Source organism: Spea bombifrons, chromosome 2 (genome assembly GCF_027358695.1).
Source record: "Spea bombifrons isolate aSpeBom1 chromosome 2, aSpeBom1.2.pri, whole genome shotgun sequence".
Classification (NCBI taxonomy): domain Eukaryota; kingdom Metazoa; phylum Chordata; class Amphibia; order Anura; family Pelobatidae; genus Spea; species Spea bombifrons.
In genome coordinates, this window is record NC_071088.1 from 67,107,923 (window position 1) to 67,127,411 (window position 19,489).

General features: G+C 38.4%; 1 protein-coding gene across 1 annotated transcript; it reads left to right on the forward strand.

The window, feature by feature from the left end:
• The first annotated feature begins 9,081 nt into the window (after nt 1-9,081).
• MATN1 (matrilin 1) lies at nt 9,082-18,427 on the forward strand. The gene is made up of 8 exons (XM_053454610.1): nt 9,082-9,228; nt 11,909-12,255; nt 13,719-13,941; nt 14,051-14,176; nt 14,400-14,804; nt 16,542-16,694; nt 17,164-17,244; nt 18,245-18,427. The coding sequence occupies exons 1-8, from the start codon at nt 9,147-9,149 to the stop codon at nt 18,295-18,297; spliced, it is 1,470 nt and encodes a 489-aa protein (XP_053310585.1). The 5' UTR covers nt 9,082-9,146; the 3' UTR covers nt 18,298-18,427.
• Nucleotides 18,428-19,489: the final 1,062 nt, after the last annotated feature.

The following is a 19,489-nucleotide window of genomic DNA, read 5'->3' on the forward strand; positions in this document are numbered from 1 at the left end:
TAGATGGCTTTTTAAATCATTGTTTTGTAGAAGAAAATTAAATGAAATTTTAAATTTTAAAAGACTTTCGATGGAGCCCTCATTGGTATAGTTCTGAAAAGATACATTAATTTAGGAATCGGGTAAGCTTTCACTGTATTGATTTACCCTAACCAGTAGACTTCCATCTCCGGGTTCTTTCTCTAAACACCGAAAGAAAAGCTGAATAACGTATTGGCTCGATTATAGGCCACACTGGATTATAGGCCGCACCCTAAAAGGTATGTGCTTTTTTAAAGAAAAATTTAGATTTTTAGAAAAAATACACATTAGTGAAATAGTAAAACAGTATTCTAACTAACACACTGTATTTTAACATTTTTGGTATCTATTATGCAGTTAGTCAACATATGTTACATACAAACAGAAAACCAATAGCCTTCCTTGTCATCGATACAACCACCACACTACCTCTCACCCTTTCTTTGTGCCTTATGTTTGTCACCCCATTTCCCTCTAGATTGTAAGCTTGCGAGCAGGGCTCTCTCCACCAAATGTATCGGTTTGTCTTACTCTGTCAATTCTTGTCATATCCCTTGAATTTATGTATTGTATTAAGCGCTGCGTAAACTGTTGGCGCTATATAAATAAAGGATAATAATAATAATAATAATAATAATAATTTTAAGGCACCTTACTTATAGATATGCCCCTTTGCACCCAGATATGCCCCTCTGCCCCCAGATATGCCACTCTGCTCCAGCAGATATGTCACTCTGCCCCCCAGATATGCTGCCACTCTGCTCTCCCAGATATGCTGCCACTCTGATCCCCCAGATATGCTGCCACTCTGCTCCCCCTGATATGTTGCCACTCCCCCCCCGAGATATGCTGCCACTCTGCCCCCCCCCGAGATATGCTGCCAGTCTACCCAGAGCCTTCCCTTGCGGGACGCGGCCAAGCGGGAACGCCCACCAACATCAGAGGGGCCGCCCACTGATGTCAGAGGGGCCGCCCGCTGACGTCAGTGGGCAGCCCCTCTGATGTCGGTGGGCGTTCCTGCTGACGTCGGGAGCGTCACCGCTGACGGCAGTGGGAAACACTCCCATTTAAAGGGAAAATGGACGGGGAACGGGGCGGGATCTGGGTTTTGAGGAGCGGCGCTCACCCGGCAATCTCCAGGTCAAACCCGGAGAGTTCCCAGGTATGATTATACTGTGTCACGACCATACCTGGGAACTTATGTGGTTTGTTCAGATGCAAGTTTGCAAACCTAAGACGTACTGCCATGTTCTTTTTTGAGAAAAGAGTCTTTCTCCTGACAACCCTTCCAAACAAAATCTCTAATTGGACTGTCATGAACTTTATAATTTAACATGCTAACTGAGGCCTGTGGAGTCTGAGATGTAACACTTGTTTGAAATTTCTCCGAGCATAGCATGGTCTGGCCTTGGAGTTAATTTGCTGGGACATCCACTCTGGGGAGATAGGCAACTGCCTTGAATGTTTTCTACTTTTGAATAATCTTTCTCTCTGTAGAATGATGGACTTTAAGTTGTTTGGAAATGGCCTTATAACCCTTCCCAGATTGATGGGAAGAAACAATTGCTTCTTTAAGATCATTGCTGATGTCTTTTCTCCTTGACATTGGACACACACCTGAATGCTTCGTCTTTTGTCTTTCATAGAGGGCAATTAATCAAGGGCATTTGATTAGCAGCATGTGTCTGCTACTTAGCATCTTAATTCCTATGTAAGCAGTAAGGGTGTACTTAGTTTTTCACACATGACTTCTCAATTTTGGCTTTATTTTTGTTAAATAAATCATGAGAAATGTAAAATCCTATTATAGTTAAAGTCTGTCTAATCAGGGTGGCTAGGGGTTTGATAGATAGAATATACAATAGCACTGCTAATGGGCATCGCTGCCTAGTACCTTTTCTGACATCTAGACTTTAGACTGGAAGGGCCATTGTGTTTCATTTGAAGGAAGCTATTATGCCAAATGACTCTAATACCTCCTCCAGGAAGGTCCGGCCCACTCTGTCAAACACCTTCTCGGCATCAAGTGCAAGAATAACAGATTATGTGAATTTATATTATTTATCAGGTTGATTTTACAGGTATTATCCGGGGATAATATGTAGTATTATTATTATATGTTTTAATATGATTTTTTTCTTAACATTTTATAAGCTTAACTTGGCAGAGGGAGTCTGATACTTTGGAATTTGTTATAATGCAATAGTTTATAGACAACGACCCCTCAAAAACCTTTCTAGAGCATTTATATATATATATATATATATATATATATATATATATATATATATATATATAGAAACAGTGCACACATTTTCCCACTGAGTAAAAGTTTTTAAAATCTCCATGGTCTCTTTCGCTCCCGTTTTACCATGGTGCTAATATAGATTAACAGAACACACTTCAGTACATTGCAACCTCTGTGGTATGTGTATGCAGTTTTATTTTTGTAAAGTGGATACAGAAGGACATCTGTACTGTTTTTATACCATGCACACCAAACCAGCTGCAATGCTAATAAAGCTATAAGCTGTCGTTCTGTTTTGACCATAGTTCCTGTAAAAAATATTATACAACCTGATTTCTTTAACAAGTGAACCTTTGATTGGCACTGCAGTGGAAACTTTAAGGAGCTGTTCCCTTTCCTTCAAATTATAGGGGATCAAAGGAAACTTTGAATTAAAAAAGGATTACAAAAAATATTTTTATTAAATGATTTATTTAGAGTATTGAGCTGTCCCATCAACTGCTGTATTTCCTGGAATATATTTTGCTATGACATGTTCAGAATATACCATGTACATTGTAAGTTTTGTAAAAACTTTAATTAATTGAGTGTAATTCGTTTAATTTACTTAACTTTCTTCAACAATCATATGTGTCTCCATATCAAATGCTAACAATCAGACGTAGACATATCAGGTTCCAAGTATATAGTGTACTTGGAACTGAAAAAAAATCTGAAAAAACTGAAAAAAAATCTTTCTTTGCTTCTTTTAACCCCTTAATGACAAAGCCCGTACATGTACGGGCTCAAAATGCATTGTTTTCAATGGGTTTAGGGACCGCCCATTGTCCTTAAGGGGTTAAAAAATGAACACCTTTACTTAGTTGTTTTCATATGAGGCTATGTGTACTCATCACCAGCATGAAAAGATAACTATTTTTTTTGGTGTTGACATGTTCCCCTAAATATTTACTCCAAGCTTTACAGCATCCAATATTACAGTTTGTTTCAAAACAGAAATGTGTACTCCAAACAGAGAATAACTTATTGGTACAAACAGCTTGGATGGAAGTGTGTTTACAAGGCCTGCAGGACAAAGGGTTCTTATTTGTCACTGTGTCATCCAGTGTAAGAAAGTGGATGGCTACATATCCCCAAGCTCCAGAAATTCTTGGCATGACATCCTGTGTAAGGAGACGTGAGACTCCAATGTTTCATAGTGCCAGTCTGCCTATGACACTAACTGAATTATAGCCAGCTTCTTTTCTTTCAATGTATCCCCATAATTAGTAATTAGTGATTGTGGCATTATGCTGGTTCCAGTGGTGCATAGTAGTTCTAGGCCTTTTAGTCTACATGAGGACCTTGTGATGGACACACTTTACCAGGTATGTGCAAGAAGTATCAATACTTAATTAACTTATGTTTTGCTCACAGTACAAATACGAAGCCTTGTCTTTTACATAATATAACCACATATAATCAAATGCTGAATTCCCACATGCAAAGTGAAATGTTCCACAACACAGTAGCGTACCAAGTGGGGGGTGGCCCACCCCGGGTGCTGCTCATCAGGGGGGTGCCACCACAACGGCACCCCTCCAGAGACGGACAGTAATGTCGGCCGCTAGAGGAGCAGGCTTGGTTGGGGAGATCAAGGATCTCCCTCTAACCGGCTTAAAGTCAATCAAAGGAGCGGGACCAGGGTTAAGGAGACAGAAGGTGAAAAGTTTATAGGATGTTTGCCACAGATGCCAAAATGTTAGCCTTTATTAGATGTATTCCACAAAAATGTTCTTTTTTGCAGGCCTCTTTGATCTACAGCATCTGGAAACTGTTTGAGATTTTACGTAATATGAAGAAGCCCAAATCTGATGAAAACAATCAACCTAAGGCCATATCAAATGTGAGGATTCTCAGTGTGTGCACAAACTAAAAATATATAAATGATACATGTACTAATAAAAATGAGCAGCGGCTGCTCACTGGTATATTTGTGAATTCACAAGTGAATGGTGCTAATGGAGCTTAACAGAATTACAAGATACAATATAAGCGTAAGAAAACACTAATTTTTCTGATTTGATTATCTCTATCGTTATTGTACTTCTTTACAAGTTCTAGTTGCAATTTCTTCTCCTGCCAACGTTGCCAATTAGGCTCTTCTCCCTCACATTATTTCACTCCGTAAAAACACTTGTTAGGGTGGTGCTACCATATAAGCAGAATAAGAACTATGTTTTTATTATATTTCAATGTAATTTAATTTGCTACCTTGTGTGTTGCAGGTGATTCTACCGTCTTACGATGAAGCTATAAAAGCATCAGTCAATGATTGTCCCCCTCCTTACTTTGTGGTCTAAAATGTTAAGACAGTTCACTGCATGCTTTATTCCTTTGTGTGCCTTGTACTAGGAAACTTGTCTTAGGCCCTCTTTGACAACAGAACATGACCCCTTCCTCACATGGTAATACAATTGCACAGACAAGATGCAAATTTGGAACAAGGGAACTATCCTCTGGTTGGTGTCCAATTATTTCACAGGGAGGACCAAATCTGTGAAACCTGATATGTCACAGAAATAAGCACATTAAAGGTGCTGTTCCACTAAGACAAAGCATTATTTGCACTAGTGTGTTAAGCAAATAAACTTTAGCTGATCTGTAATTTTTCTCTGAACGTTTAATCAAATAAACACAATACAGAAAGGTTGTGTAGCTTTTATGTCACGTGACATTTTAGTGTTTAAGGCACAAAAATTATATGGGAACAGTTTGGGCATTCCATAGTAGTAGGAATTAATAAGCAGTCTGGAACACAAGGGCAGGGTTTCTGACACTGGGGAGGTCACCAGAAGACCTGAAAAAAACCTGACTGTGCAATGTCAAAATGTAATTAACCTCTCTATAATAAAGACACAGAGGCATGCTTGATTATAATGAACACATTGTATGTATATTAAACAAACGAATACAACCGTATTAACTTATGATCAAATTGGTAGCCTGAAATGGCTATTTAAGTTTATTCCTTAAAAATTATGATACACGTTCCTTGAGAGCACTGACATAGGCGTAATATTGATTTTGCTGAGTGGCTACTAGACTTGTGCATTTGGATTTGTACAAATTGCAGATTTACAGAATTTTGGTAAATTCAGCAATTTGTACTGAATTTTTTCCATTACGTTTTAACATTTTAAAACCTGGCAGTCTTAATACCGTATTTGCTCGATTATAAGACGAGGTTTTTTCCAGAGCAAATGCTGTGAAAAATAACCCTCGTCTTATAATCAGGGTCGTCTTATAATCAGACCTCAAATAGGTCTGATTATGAGACTAAGATCCAGATCCCCCGCAGCGATGCAGGGGACCTGGATCCTCCTGTGTTAACCCCCCCCCCAACTTACCGGTGCTTCTGAGTCCCCGGTGCTTAGTCCGGGCTGCGTGTAGAGCTCTACGCGATACAATCGCGTAGAGCTCTACACGAGACAATCAGATGCACCGGTAAGTTGGAGGGGGGGCATAACACAGGAGGATGCAGGGGACCTGCATCCTCCTGTGTTATGCCCCCCCCTCCAACTTACCGGTGCTTCTGAGTCCCCGGTGCTTAGTCTGGGCAGCGTGTAGAGCTCTATGCGATTCGCGTGGAGCTCTACATGCTGCCCGGACTAAGCACCTGGGGCTCAGATGCAGGGGACCTGGACCCTCCTGTGTTATGCGCCCCCCCAACTCAGAAGCACCGGTAAGTTTGGAGGAGGGAGAGGGAGTGTTAAATGGGGGGTGTAAGGCATTTCTGGAGGCAGAGTGCTCTGTGAAATGCCTTTTAACCCCTTTAATGCCACTCTGCCTCCTGAAATGCCTTAAACCTCCCTATATGCCACTCTTCCCCCTAATATGCCTTTTAACCCTCTATGTGCCAGAGTGGCATATAGGGTTAAAAGGCATATCATGGGGCACAGTGGCATATAGGGTTAAAGGCATATCATGGGGCACAGTGGCATTTAGAGGGTTAAAAGGCATATCATGGGGCACAGTGGCATATAGGGGATATAAGGCACTTCTGGGGCAGATGTGCATAACTGGGGGGCAGGTTGGAAAATAGAAGGAAATAAAACCAAAATATTTTTCTCAAGCATAGCTTTTATTAAAAAAATTGTTTAAATGAATTAACATTTACTGGTAAAACTTTTTTCAGGCTTTTTCTTTTTTTCCTAAATTAATATTAAGATTTGGGGGTCGTCTTATAATCGAGCAAATACTGTATATAGTCACGTGAAAAAGACTTCTATGGTTTAACATATCAGGACATAATAACAATCATCTGTTCTTTGGCGGGTCTAACAATAAGGTAAATACAACCTTAGATGAATATAACACTTGACATATTACACTGTGTCATAATTTATTCAATTATTATTATTATATAATTATTATTTCGAAAACCAAATCTCAAACATGGTGGTGGAGGGATGATGAGTTGGGCTTGTTTTGCAACCACAGGACCTAGGAACCTTGCAGTCATTGAGTCGACCATGAACTCAATTACTGTATACCAAAGTATTCTAGAGTCAAATGCAAGGCCATCTGTCTGACAGCTAAAGCTTGGCTGAAATTGAGTCATGCAACAATGACCCCAAGCACATCAGTACATCAACAATAGAATGCCTGAAAAACAAAATAATCAAGTTGGTGCAATGGCCCAATCAAAGTTCAGACCTCAACCCGATTGAAATGCTGTGTCAGCAAACCTTGATGAACTGAAACAAAGTTGTAAAGAAGAGTGGGCCAAAATTCCTCCACAATGATGTGAGAGACTGATAAAGTCTGTAAAAGACTTCATACGGAAAAACAACTTCCAGTTATTCCTGCTAAAGGTGGTTCTACGCTGCTTTATTTTTGTTGAATAAATCATGACATAGTGTGAAAGGTCATGTGTTGTTGTTCATCTGAGGTTGTATTTACCTAATTTTTAGCCCTGCTAAGGAACAGATGATTGTTATTATATCCTGATATCTAAAATGATAAAATTCAAAGAGGGTGTACTTTCTTTTTCACACGACTGTATACCTAGTGCAGAAACAGAGGGGGTTGATTAGTGTCAAGCATTACTTTTAGTAGAATTGCAGATAAAATAAAAATAGACAGTTTTTTTTATTAGTTTTGTGGCAGAATTAACATTGATTGGTAGGATGGTCACCTAACCAATATTATATTTGTAGACTGTGATCAAAAATAATTGTCATGAAGCAATAAAATACCCTGTAGTCCCCCCCCCCATATAAAACCTGTTCATAGGCCTTTAGACATAAAATTATTGACTGATGATGAAAGCTGTGTGACTAGCAGGCATGGTGAAATAAGCCTGACCATGGGAATATACTTTATAGCACCAGTTTTGTATACTGACACATAAGGAGGTCACTGCAGGCTCTCCTCTTTTACATGACAGGATAACACAGATGGAATGGACTTTTTGGACATAAACCTCACTTTTTCCAAGCAAGGTCACTGTTGCCTTGCCTTACATAAATTACATAAAAAACGATACATTTTTAATTGGTAATATGTCTTTTTGTGTTTTTTTCCTTAATGGTATTGCTGTTATACAAGTCTAAGATAATTTCACATTGAAACAATTATAGAAAATGGTTTTAATGCTAGGAGGACATAAAAGGAAAGACTATTGTGAAGAAAGGGTTATACAACAAGCTAGCTAGCTATATAGCTGTTGTTTACATATAACCCATGAAATGTAACCAGCTTCTGTTCCATGCAAACGTCTGTTTAAGATTGTGGGAGTTGGAGAACTGACTTTTGGTTACTTGTGATTTTCTATATATACATAAGACTACTTCACCTTCTGTTAAGGCATCATGTATACACAAAGACAACAAGGTAAGTTAAGAAGAATGTATTACACAGTGTATACAGAAAGTTAGCATTCCCTTGTGGGGAGATAAATGCGGGCATCAATACACATATTATTAATGATTGATTTATATAGCCCAAACACATTTCACAAGGCTGCACAACGGGTGTAAATGTGCACTTAAATTTCAAATCCAGAATAATAAAATTACTGTTTTTTTATTTAAAGAAATTAAGCCTTTAACTGTGTAAGTGCTTCAGGATAGTAGTCATATTACATGGTATTTCTGCAGGCTTTGCCATACTACCTTGTTGCCCTGTGGCAGCAGACTGTGGTGGAGAGTGTGATGGAGATTCTTTCTGAGCAGACTTGATTTAGCTGTGGAAGTGAACAGAGACCTTTATGTCTTCCTCGTAGATACAGAACTCTTTTATAAGTCACACTGAAAGGTTCTTCTCATTTAGGGCCCCTCTACCTGATTAACTCATTTTTAGCAATCTCAGTCCATACCAAATAAAATTTGAAGCACTCCTGTACCTTCCAAAAAAATATATTGGTGACAAAACTAGACAGCCGCCACAAAAAAAAAAAAACTTTTAAATCAAAAAGGTCAGACTTCAAACAAATGTACAACCTAATCCCCCATAAAAATGCATACGTTATACTATGTTTTACACTATGAAGTTAAAACAGCCTTGCATTGACGCATACATCATTCCAGTGCAGTTCTTAGTATAATGCACCCTCTGTAATGTAATTACTAAATTTTGCTCAGGATAACCTCTCTAATACGGCATTAAAGAAGAACTTTCTTCTATACCTTTCAAAAGAGTTAACAGTGATGTTTTGAAAACCAGTCTTTTAAATTGGACACCTATCCTTCCAGCACTCCTACTTCCCCTTCCCACGCCCCCTCCTGCCAGTCAATTTGGAGGTGTGTCTGGAAGGGGTGTAGGTAAGATACCTTGAACATACACTCCCCACTTCACCATCCTCACTCTGCTTTCTGACTCCTCTACGAACATCATGAAGACCTCTCTGTGTCTCCTCTTAACACTTTTCTGTTACTACCACGCCACACTGGGTGCACCACCACAATGGCTAAGAGGTAAGTGATTTCCCTATTGCCACATACATACTTTTGTAATCTTCTAACTCCTTCATCCCCATGCAACTTCGCAATAGATGAGTTTACCTTATTTAATGCACCTGTTTTAGGTTTCTCATATGGCAATGATCATTTTTCTTTTCCGTTAGTTAAGAGTGGCCGTGCAGCTGCCCCCTAACAATGCGGCTACAAATAAGTACAATCGCTTCTTTTTCAGTTACAGCAGCATAACCATTTATATTTGATTCCCAGAAATGTATACTTTTCCCGTCGCTTGTAAGTGAAACATTTCTTGCCAACATTTTAAGTCCACAAACTCAGAAAAGATAATAACTTTTGCCACTTTCAGGAAAAGAGTTGTTAAATATATAATGTGATCCCATTGCACACAATTTAAATATTTTTAGCGATATTAAAATGCATCTAGTATGTAACTTCAAGCATGTCTTGGAATGCAAAGTAAACGTTAGCTGGTGTAAGTTAGTTACAACACACCATACCATGTATTAAATAAAGTTAAAACCCATAAATATTGCATTCATTATATTTCCAATTTGATGTTTTTCCTCATAATCTGGGACCACAGGTGGTGTCACACATAAATATATACATATAGTTTCACTTCTGGGTAATAAATCTTACCCTGGATAGGAAAAAAATCAATATTTTCCTATTAAAACATTACATTTGAGGTTGCAAATTATTATATTATATATAGACATTTACACATACATGCCCTAGATGGATAGACATACCAGTATATTGATTTGAATACTATAATGCCAACGTTTTTGGGGCTTTACTCACTGGAGCGTGCAGAAGATTTGAACGGCATGAAGATAGGTCATTTTTGTCCAGCTTTTTATTGAGAGGGCTTTAAATTACAAAAGAATAGAGGATATTACTGAATATTTGATATTACACCACAAGCTCTATGGGCCATTCTAGAAGGTTGGGATGGAACGTAAGTTGGACAACAACTTTAAAGTTTGCAGGAGAGTATGCATCATAAAGACTCAACTCAATACTCAATCAGTAAGGTGAATTATAAAAAAAAAACACCACACATTAGCTATGCATAGTTATCCAGCATATATAGTAGATAATTTTACTGCAAGCTGTCACATTATGTCATTATGTCATTATGGTCACTAATATTATTGTGTTAGGGTTGTCTCTATTAGCCAAAATCTGTGTCTACCTAAGAGTCTTGGAACTGTGTATCTGACAAAATATACAAAACAGGTTGTTAATTAAGGACTAAGCTACACCATGTATCTGGCTACAAAAAAATCTAGTGATTTATAACGACAATAGAAATTATCTACAATGATAAAAGAAATATGTGTGGGTGACAAGGTTCTACAACCAAACCTTTTGGTGCAGGCTATATATTGTGAAAAGTCTGAACGCCCACATTTTTTAACACAAAATCAATACTAATTGCTAGCTCAAGGTATCACAACTAAGATCCAAACGTATGGCTGCATTAATACATATTAACCAATAGGTTGCATTGCAGCATTCTGGGCAGTGATATTGTAAATGTTGTATACACCCTCTCCATTTATGTTTCCCCATTCCTGGATATATTTTAAATTATACAGCACATAACTAAATTACTTATTACAGAACACTAGATCAAGTCAGACCTAGTTTCTCAGAACATATCTATGAGCTATGATAGTATAGACTGTAATAACCTACAATTGATAACTAGTGATATCATAGTTGCAATGTTTATTACAACTTTGCTTTGGGAAGAGATATAGGCAGAAAAACACCCCTAAAACTGACTGGCTGCTTAGTTCAGTTTTGATTGCTAAAATGACTTCTCTTCATTTGGTCACTTAGATGGGGTATATTCACTAAAGCAGAAATTTGAAATTAAGCTTGCAACAGAGTTGCAGCTTCACCTTATCCATTGCAATAGTCTTAATGAATGGCCAACCCAAAGGAGAGTCTCTTTCGGGAATAGCTTGTATTGTCCAGTGCAATACATTTCAGTTAATTCAGGGACATTCCTTGATAGGTATGCTACTGATTGCAGGGCCATTTTGTGGCAGAAGGCCATCAGCAATTCCCCTTTAATAATAAAGGGGAGATAAAACTGCATCTTTTCTGCAGATTTACCTGCAAACTCTCATTTTATTAAACCATTTTAAAACTTAGTGTTTAAATGTGAGATCATTAAAAACACACTGGTATACAAACTGGAATGAAGCATACTGCATTTCTTCTGTGACTGGAAGAATGACTAGAACAATTGAGATTTTAATCCTAAACAGAAACAGCAGCTGTACTAAATCTTCCTCTAGTATTTATTAGCGATATTATAAAAGAACACAAAGCATTGGATAGTGTAAAAACCTAAAGTGTCTCATAATAAAGAGTAGCATTGTGACAAACAGCATTACTGGGATGAAGCTTACCAATAAGCAATCTCCCATCACAAAAATAAATTCCATCTTTTACATTGTAGTTTTTAAATCTTTAATTTATTATAAATGCAAAAAGGCAACTTTTTTTTTTATAGTATTACTAATCTATATGTTATCGCAGCTTATAAAGAATGTACAGTGTCTCTGTTGGTTTACAGATTGTTATTGGTCTAATAGACACATATGTTGTCTAATATAGTTGCCTTCTAATCTTCTTTTTTTTCACTTTCACTCAAAAGATCCCAATTGTAGGACCCGTCCCACCGATTTGCTGTTCATTATAGACAGTTCTCGTAGCGTCCGTCCGTCTGAATTTGAGCAAGTTAAGCTCTTCTTGTCCCAAGTTATTGAGTCTCTGGATGTTGGAGCCAATGCCACTAGAGTTGGTCTCCTCAACTATGCCAGTTCTGTCAAAAATGAATTCTCCTTCAAAAGCCACAAGAACAAAGCTGCCCTTCTTCAAGCTGTCAAGAAAGTACAACCCCTCTCTACTGGGACGATGACAGGGCTTGCCATTCAATATGCCATCAATCAAGCATTCACCGAAGCAGAGGGAGCACGGGTAAAATCTCCTGATATCAGCAAGGTGAGAAAACAAGTAGTTAAATGATGAAATTAGTGAAATGCCAGACACATATCTCAATGATGCAAAATAATATTTTCATCTATTTGGGAATGATCTATTAAGGACTGAGATCTTGAATATACATATTCTCTCTGATCCTTAACAGTACCATATAAAAATCATCCTACAATAATTAGTACAGTAATGTGATCAATCTAAGAAGGCACCTAGAATTATGGGTAGTATACTACTGGAAACAGAACAGTCCCTGTACCTGTGTTGCTATATGATTTTAAAAAAGTAACATAAAAAAGACATGAATCTGCTACTGGGTCCTCAATCCTAGGTGGTAAAATATTTTTCCACCAACTATAACTCTAGTATGTGGTGGTCTTGTGGGGGAGCAGAGAGGTCTGTGTCCCTGTCAGCACAAACCTCTATTCTCCTGTTCTTTACTAGGCTATGGGTCAAAACTGTGTTAGGGCACACAGCTGTAATGTTATACATCTTTTACATGTGTGAAAAACAATGGAAGGAGGGAGAGGAAAAAGATGTGGTGACAGGGCACACGTCATTACTTCACTGCTAGACTATCAGGGACTGGAGACCAGATAAGTTAAGAACACAAGACTCCCTTTTGTATAGGTACAACATTCCTGTAGGTTTTGGTGGGTTACAATGAGTTAAGATTTATTTATGACCATCTCTGGGACATTTAACCAAAGAATGTAGCTCAGATAAGGCTGAACAGAGACCTGTCAGAGGTGTTATGAGTTGTGATTTCCAAACTACGGGAACAAGCCTCTCTTAAGGTGTAGGATAACGTGATTTGTGCATCATCACATATTGAGAAACACACAAGCCATTGTCAGACAAGCACTGCTTTCATAGCATAACAGTTAAACCAAAATGTTATACTCATGCCTTTTAGTTATCATAAAGTATGTGCATGATACTGAATTACACTGAATAGTGTGCATACACAGAGGAATCTACGTCATAGCTACATGTTCTAATTACCAAAAGCAGAAGTTACTGAGAGATTACATTTAGGAAGAAGTTAAATAAAAGCTGATGCAGGGACAGGTTAGTTGGATTGACAGGAATTATAGAAGAGGTTAAGAACTGAAAGGATTGAATCATCTTGAGAATAGTTATTTTCTAGGAATCATATTTTTAGCTTCAGCAATGTTGGTAAACCCCAGGAGAGCAGGCCAGACAACAACCCAGGTTCTGCAAGACTCTGGAGCCATGTCTGGAGGCTCAACCTGGTACCATGTTTGACAAAGTTTAGTTTGCAAAGTAAGCAAACTTGCAATTAGAGAACAAGCAGCTGTATTATTGGAGTTAGACGCTAAATGTTAATAAATTAGTGCTGAGTAACAAGATAATGTATGTAGAGGTATGAGATATTATAGAAGAGGCTATATAGAGAGTTGGGTAATCTTCATGATTACAGCTTTTTATCATGTCATGGTTCCCAGGTCGCAATTGTGGTTACAGACGGACGCCCTCAGGATGGTGTGAAGGATATATCTGCACGTGCTAGAGAGAGCGGAGTGGAGATCTTTGCAATTGGAGTGGGACGTGTGGATATGACCACCCTGCGACAAATTGCCAGTGAGCCATTAGACGAGCATGCGGATTATGTAGAAAGTTACAGTTTAATTGAGAAGCTAAGCAAAAAGTTCCAGGAGGCTTTCTGTGGTAAGTACTCTGTGTGAATGTTGAATGTGTTGGCATCTACAGTATCTGTATTTGAGCATATCATGTTAATTTATATGCCATTTTTTAAGTATCTTCTATGTCGTTCCAGCAATGGCTGACCTCTGCTCCTCCGGAGATCATGACTGCCAACAAATCTGTGTCAGCACTCCAGGATCTTACACATGTGCCTGCAGGGATGGCTTCACATTAAATGAAGATGGGAAGACTTGTAATGGTTAGCAAAGTGTGCAATGTTTATGTGGAAACATAAAGAAAATATGATCATATAAATTAGATTGATGTTTGGGATTAAATAAAACTCTTCATAGTGATGATAAGGGAGCAGAGGGGATAACTGGAAAATAATGTTAAATACAAAATATTTCTTGAACGGTACAGTGTAGTTCTGTTGTCCAGAACATAGGTTGATACATTTTTATTTCTTCTATGTATTTTAGCCTGTGGTGCCTCTGCCATTGACCTAGTGTTTCTGATTGATGGCTCCAAGAGTGTGCGTCCAGAAAACTTTGAACTTGTCAAGCAATTCATCAACCAAATTGTAGATTCTGTGGATGTGGGTGAGAAGAAAGCTCATGTGGGTCTTGTTCAGTACTCCAGCTCAGTCAGACAGGAGTTTCCTCTGGGAAGATATAACAGCAAGAAGGACATTAAGGCAGCAGTGAAAAAGATGGACTACATGGAGAAGGGAACCATGACTGGCCAGGCCCTTCAATACCTCATTGACAACAGTTTTGCTATCTCCAGTGGAGGCAGGCCAGGTGTGGCCAAAGTTGGCATAGTTTTCACAGATGGGCGCTCCCAGGATTACATCAATGATGCAGCAATCAAGGCCAAGGAACTTGGTAAGGAGACCTATACATTGCTTTGGATAATTTTATATATACTTCTATTGTCACATACTTTGGAAAATAAATACATTCTCTATAGCATAGCAATGAGCGCAAGGCTGCTCCCTGGGTCTAAGGATAAAATGTTGCCCTCCCCCACTACAATCACGCCCACCAAATCCACGCCTACATTCATTATATCATGATTTATAAATACACTCTCACTGTCATTCACACTCTTTCACAATGTCTTCCTTCTCCACCAATCGATTGCTTTCATGTCCCTGACTTTTTTCCCGCAGCTCTGCTTCTTCTCTTGTTGTCTTTGTCTAATTTCCCTTGTGTCTTCTTTCTTCCTCTGCTTAAGCATACACATCCAGGGGTGTCTTAACAGCATTTTAGGGCCTGGGCAAACCAATGCAGTGGGGCCCCTACACCCCCCCAAAAAAAAACCCAAGGTCTGTCACTCAATTGCTGATGCATAGTGATTAGGCAGCATGGACACCGAAGCCTGAAGTGAGAGACCACAAACTCACTTAATGTTGGGCCGGTAATAGGGAGATTGTGATCTCCCCATCCGACCCTACTGAGCGTGTGCTCCTGTGGGCACCTGCTACCTAGGCCATAGTGTCCGATGAGCAGGTCTTGTTGGGGAGATCCCAATTGTGCACCTGCCTCTGCACAGCCCTGAAGACCATCCCAGGGGAGATGGCCTCACAGCTTGCCCCTCTCTATAGATTTGCTACTGTTCTAGGTGCTCAGTGGTGGATCACATTGCTGGCAGCAGTGTGACTTACCACGGGGCCCCAAAAATGCAAAGCGGGGCCCTTGGCCACTGAATGCATCCAAGCTCATACACGCACATACACATCGGTGCTCAAACATACACATTCATTATCATAAACACACATGCACATCTATGCTCACACACATACACATCCATGCTCACACATACACATCTATGCTCACACACATACATGCTCAAACACCCATCCGTGCTTACACACAAACCCTGGTACATACAGACTGGCACACATTTTTACACATATACTCACATCTGCACAGACTTACAATCTCACGCACATACTACTTCTCACACACATCCATGCTCACACATACATATTCATGCTCGCACACAAACATGTTCATAAACACACATACACATCAATTCTCACACGCATTCACATCTACACATACATACTCCCCCACCCCCTTACCTCAAATGCAGCTTTCCATCTGGCTGTGAGCAGCCTTGTGTTGAAACGTGGAGTCACATACCCTCGCGTTATGTGACCCTGCTACTTTTCTGTCTCCCTGGTTCCCCGGTACGCCTCTGCTCCGGGTGCACTTCCTCAAAAAAGGGGAGAGTTTCTGGGCATACCCTCTTCTCCAATAAGAGGAATGGGAGAAAGGCTGTCCCCGACGATTTGCCTTTTCGCGAAAGTGAAGGTGAGGCCAAAATAATGCAAATATATTTGTGGAGAAAGAGTGGTGCAGAAAGGCTTCTCCTCCACAAATTTATCCTGAAAGAACATGGTTAGGCAAATTACCTCTGTCAATGTGCTGCCTGGTCCAATGTAAGGGCCGGCTACAATAGCTGATTCATGATTGGATAAGATGCTTAAGATATTTACGCTTACATAATTATTCATTTATCTTTACAGTTAAGAAGTTACATTTGTGCAATTAAATATCTTACATTTAACTATAGCTTGGTCATATAACATATTTTCTTTTTCCTAATTCCCACAGGATACAAGATGTACGCTGTAGGTGTAGGTAACGCTGTTGAAGATGAGCTGAGGATGATAGCCTCTGAACCAGTGGCTGAGCATTCTTTCTACACAGCTGACTTCAAAGCTATGAAGGAAATTGGCAAGAAACTGCAAGTGAAGATATGTGTTGGTATGAGCAAGCTATTACTTGATTTTATATTTGTTCACATTTTATGGATGTACATTTTTAAAACAGAGACTGTACATAAGAATCCATAAAACAAAAAGCTAATAAAATAAGAACATTAGCTAAAAACAAAATTAAACAAAAATAGGTGCACAAAAAGGTGGTGTGAGAGATACATGGATCGCTAGATAGATAGATAGATAGATAGATAGATAGATAGATAGATAGATAGATAGATAGATAGATAGATAGATGAATATATATTTATGTTAGATTATGGTGTGAGAGAAATGATGTGAGAAAAATAAAAAATCAATCAATGCATAGGATCAAAAAGGGACAGCGTTGTAAAAAAAGGTATAAAGTCAAGTGGTCGGTATATGTAGAAAGGTAGGTGGCATAAATATATACAAAAAATCATTGTAAAAAAAAGTGAAGTATTAGTTTTAATAACTAGTGTTTTTTTCCCTAGAGGAAAACCCATGTGAGTGTGAAGCCATTGTCAAGTTCCAAACAAAGGTTGAAGAGCTCATCCAGTCCCTAACAAGGAAGAATATCCTTTACATAATATAATTTGGGAAAGCTGATGTAATCGTGGAGGTTTTGACTGTAAATATAGAATGTGATGCAAGAATTATTATTATTATCTTTTACTTATTGAGAGGCAACTAATTACGCAGTGCTATACAATTTAAATGGAACCATTCATTAATACATACAGATACATCAGGAGTAGAGAACCCTGCCTATGAGCTTGGCATCTAGCCTTATGGTAGTTTTATACAAAGTTCCTGGCAGGAATGGTGGGCTTATGATGGCCCCACTTGTGAGTTTACAATCCAAATGAATAGTATGGTTATTTGCAACATTGGGAGGGGTGAAAAGAGGGAGTAGTAGAAGTAATTAGGGCTAAATGGCTTCAGGATGTATAACTACAATGAACAGAGGAGTGGGCAGGTTAGTGCTTGGTTTCATAAGGGGTCTAACACCTAGCTTGGGATGCAACAGAAAAGTTACAAGAGAAGAGTGGTGAAATAAGAGAAAGTTATTTTAGGTAAAAAGGGGCAGAGTTATGGCTTGTAGGAGGCCAGTGGGGGAGGGCACCAGGGCAAAGGAGTGTACATTTTAAAAAGTAGTTGAAATATAGTTGAATACATTTTGAATCCTGCAGGGGCCTGGTTTCAGAAGGTGGCCAGCACATAGCTGGGGATGTAACAGAAAGGCTCTTGAATCCTGCAGGGGCCTGGTTTCAGAAGGTGGCCAGCACACAGCTTGGGATGTAACAGAAAGATAAAACGTTTGGATCATGTAGTCTGCATAGTTGCTATATAACCCCAAACTTAATTTGGTCCATATTCTTGTCTTATAGCAGTTTGCTGTCTATCCCATGCTTTGCTGATGGATATCAAGCAGTGGCAATAACATAAATGTTACTACCAGCACAACGTAAACTAAAATATATGTTGAGGTCAAACATACAAGACTTAGTGTTCCATGATGAAATACTGAATATATGAATAGATATCTTCATATTTCCTTAACTCACTATCTACTTGAAGCAGTATCGAAGAGAATCACTGCCCTGGAGAACAAAATCATTGCGTGAGTGCACTATCGTCCAGAAGTCCATGGCCTATTTCAAAGCTCCTCCGGCCTCTTCTCCATAACCTTTTGATGTCACCATTGAACACGAACCCCTCTTTCTCTGTACTGCTGCATTGATATACAAAGCAAAAGTGGGCTGCCAGCAAAATACAGGATGGTAGCTTTCACATATAAAATGAAGTCCCTAGTGACGAGGGAACATACCCCAGCCTGTGAAACTTATTCTGCAAACACTCTACTACCTAATACAGGAAATCATATGCATATCAACACACAACTATAGCTGTATGTTCATATGTATAAACACACATATATGTGTATGCTTATACATCTGTGTAAAAATGTACATATTAAAAAGTATATATATATATATATATATATATACATAAAATTTTGTACATGACCATATGCATATATGCATATATGTGTGCAACTATATGACTTTGTATGTATTAGAATATTCTCAGGCATGTCTATGATATGTGTGGGGTCTGCATGTCACATACAAATAGCCTAGAAATAGAAAAAACATATTGACATACAACACAAGAGCAGTTTGCTCCAACTGTATGTTTCATGAGTTACTCGCTTATTACGTTGTTGGGAAGGCAAATGTCCTGCTAAAAAAAAACATCATATGCTAACCTTATACTATCAGCATATTGTAATTGTATACACCCGGGTCTGGGCTACATGGTAAGCTATTCCTTGGCCTTCAAAACATCTACTAACACCTTCATTATATCACATGATTTAAAAACAAACTTCAATGATCATGCGGTTGTAATCATTCTGTCTTTAAATAGTATATTTGAAGACTGGAAGATGGTAACCTATGCAGTCACTGTGACAAAATATGATATGTTACCATTGTTTGCATCCCTTGCATCTTAATTTAAATATATCTATACATTTGTGTGAGTGTATGTGTGTATATATATATATATATATATATATATATATATACACATACGTGTTTACACATAACCAAACATGTTTGTTTGACCTTAAAAGCTAATATATACATGTATATAAGTATTATATATTTCATTTTTTTAAGTCCACTGTCCTATGTAAAACGTACTTTATGCTTTTTGAATAACTTAATTTAAATGTAAAATTGAGGTCAATGTGAAAAACAAAACAAAAAAATAAAAAACACTTAAAACAACAATCTGTTATGCAGTAGCGGG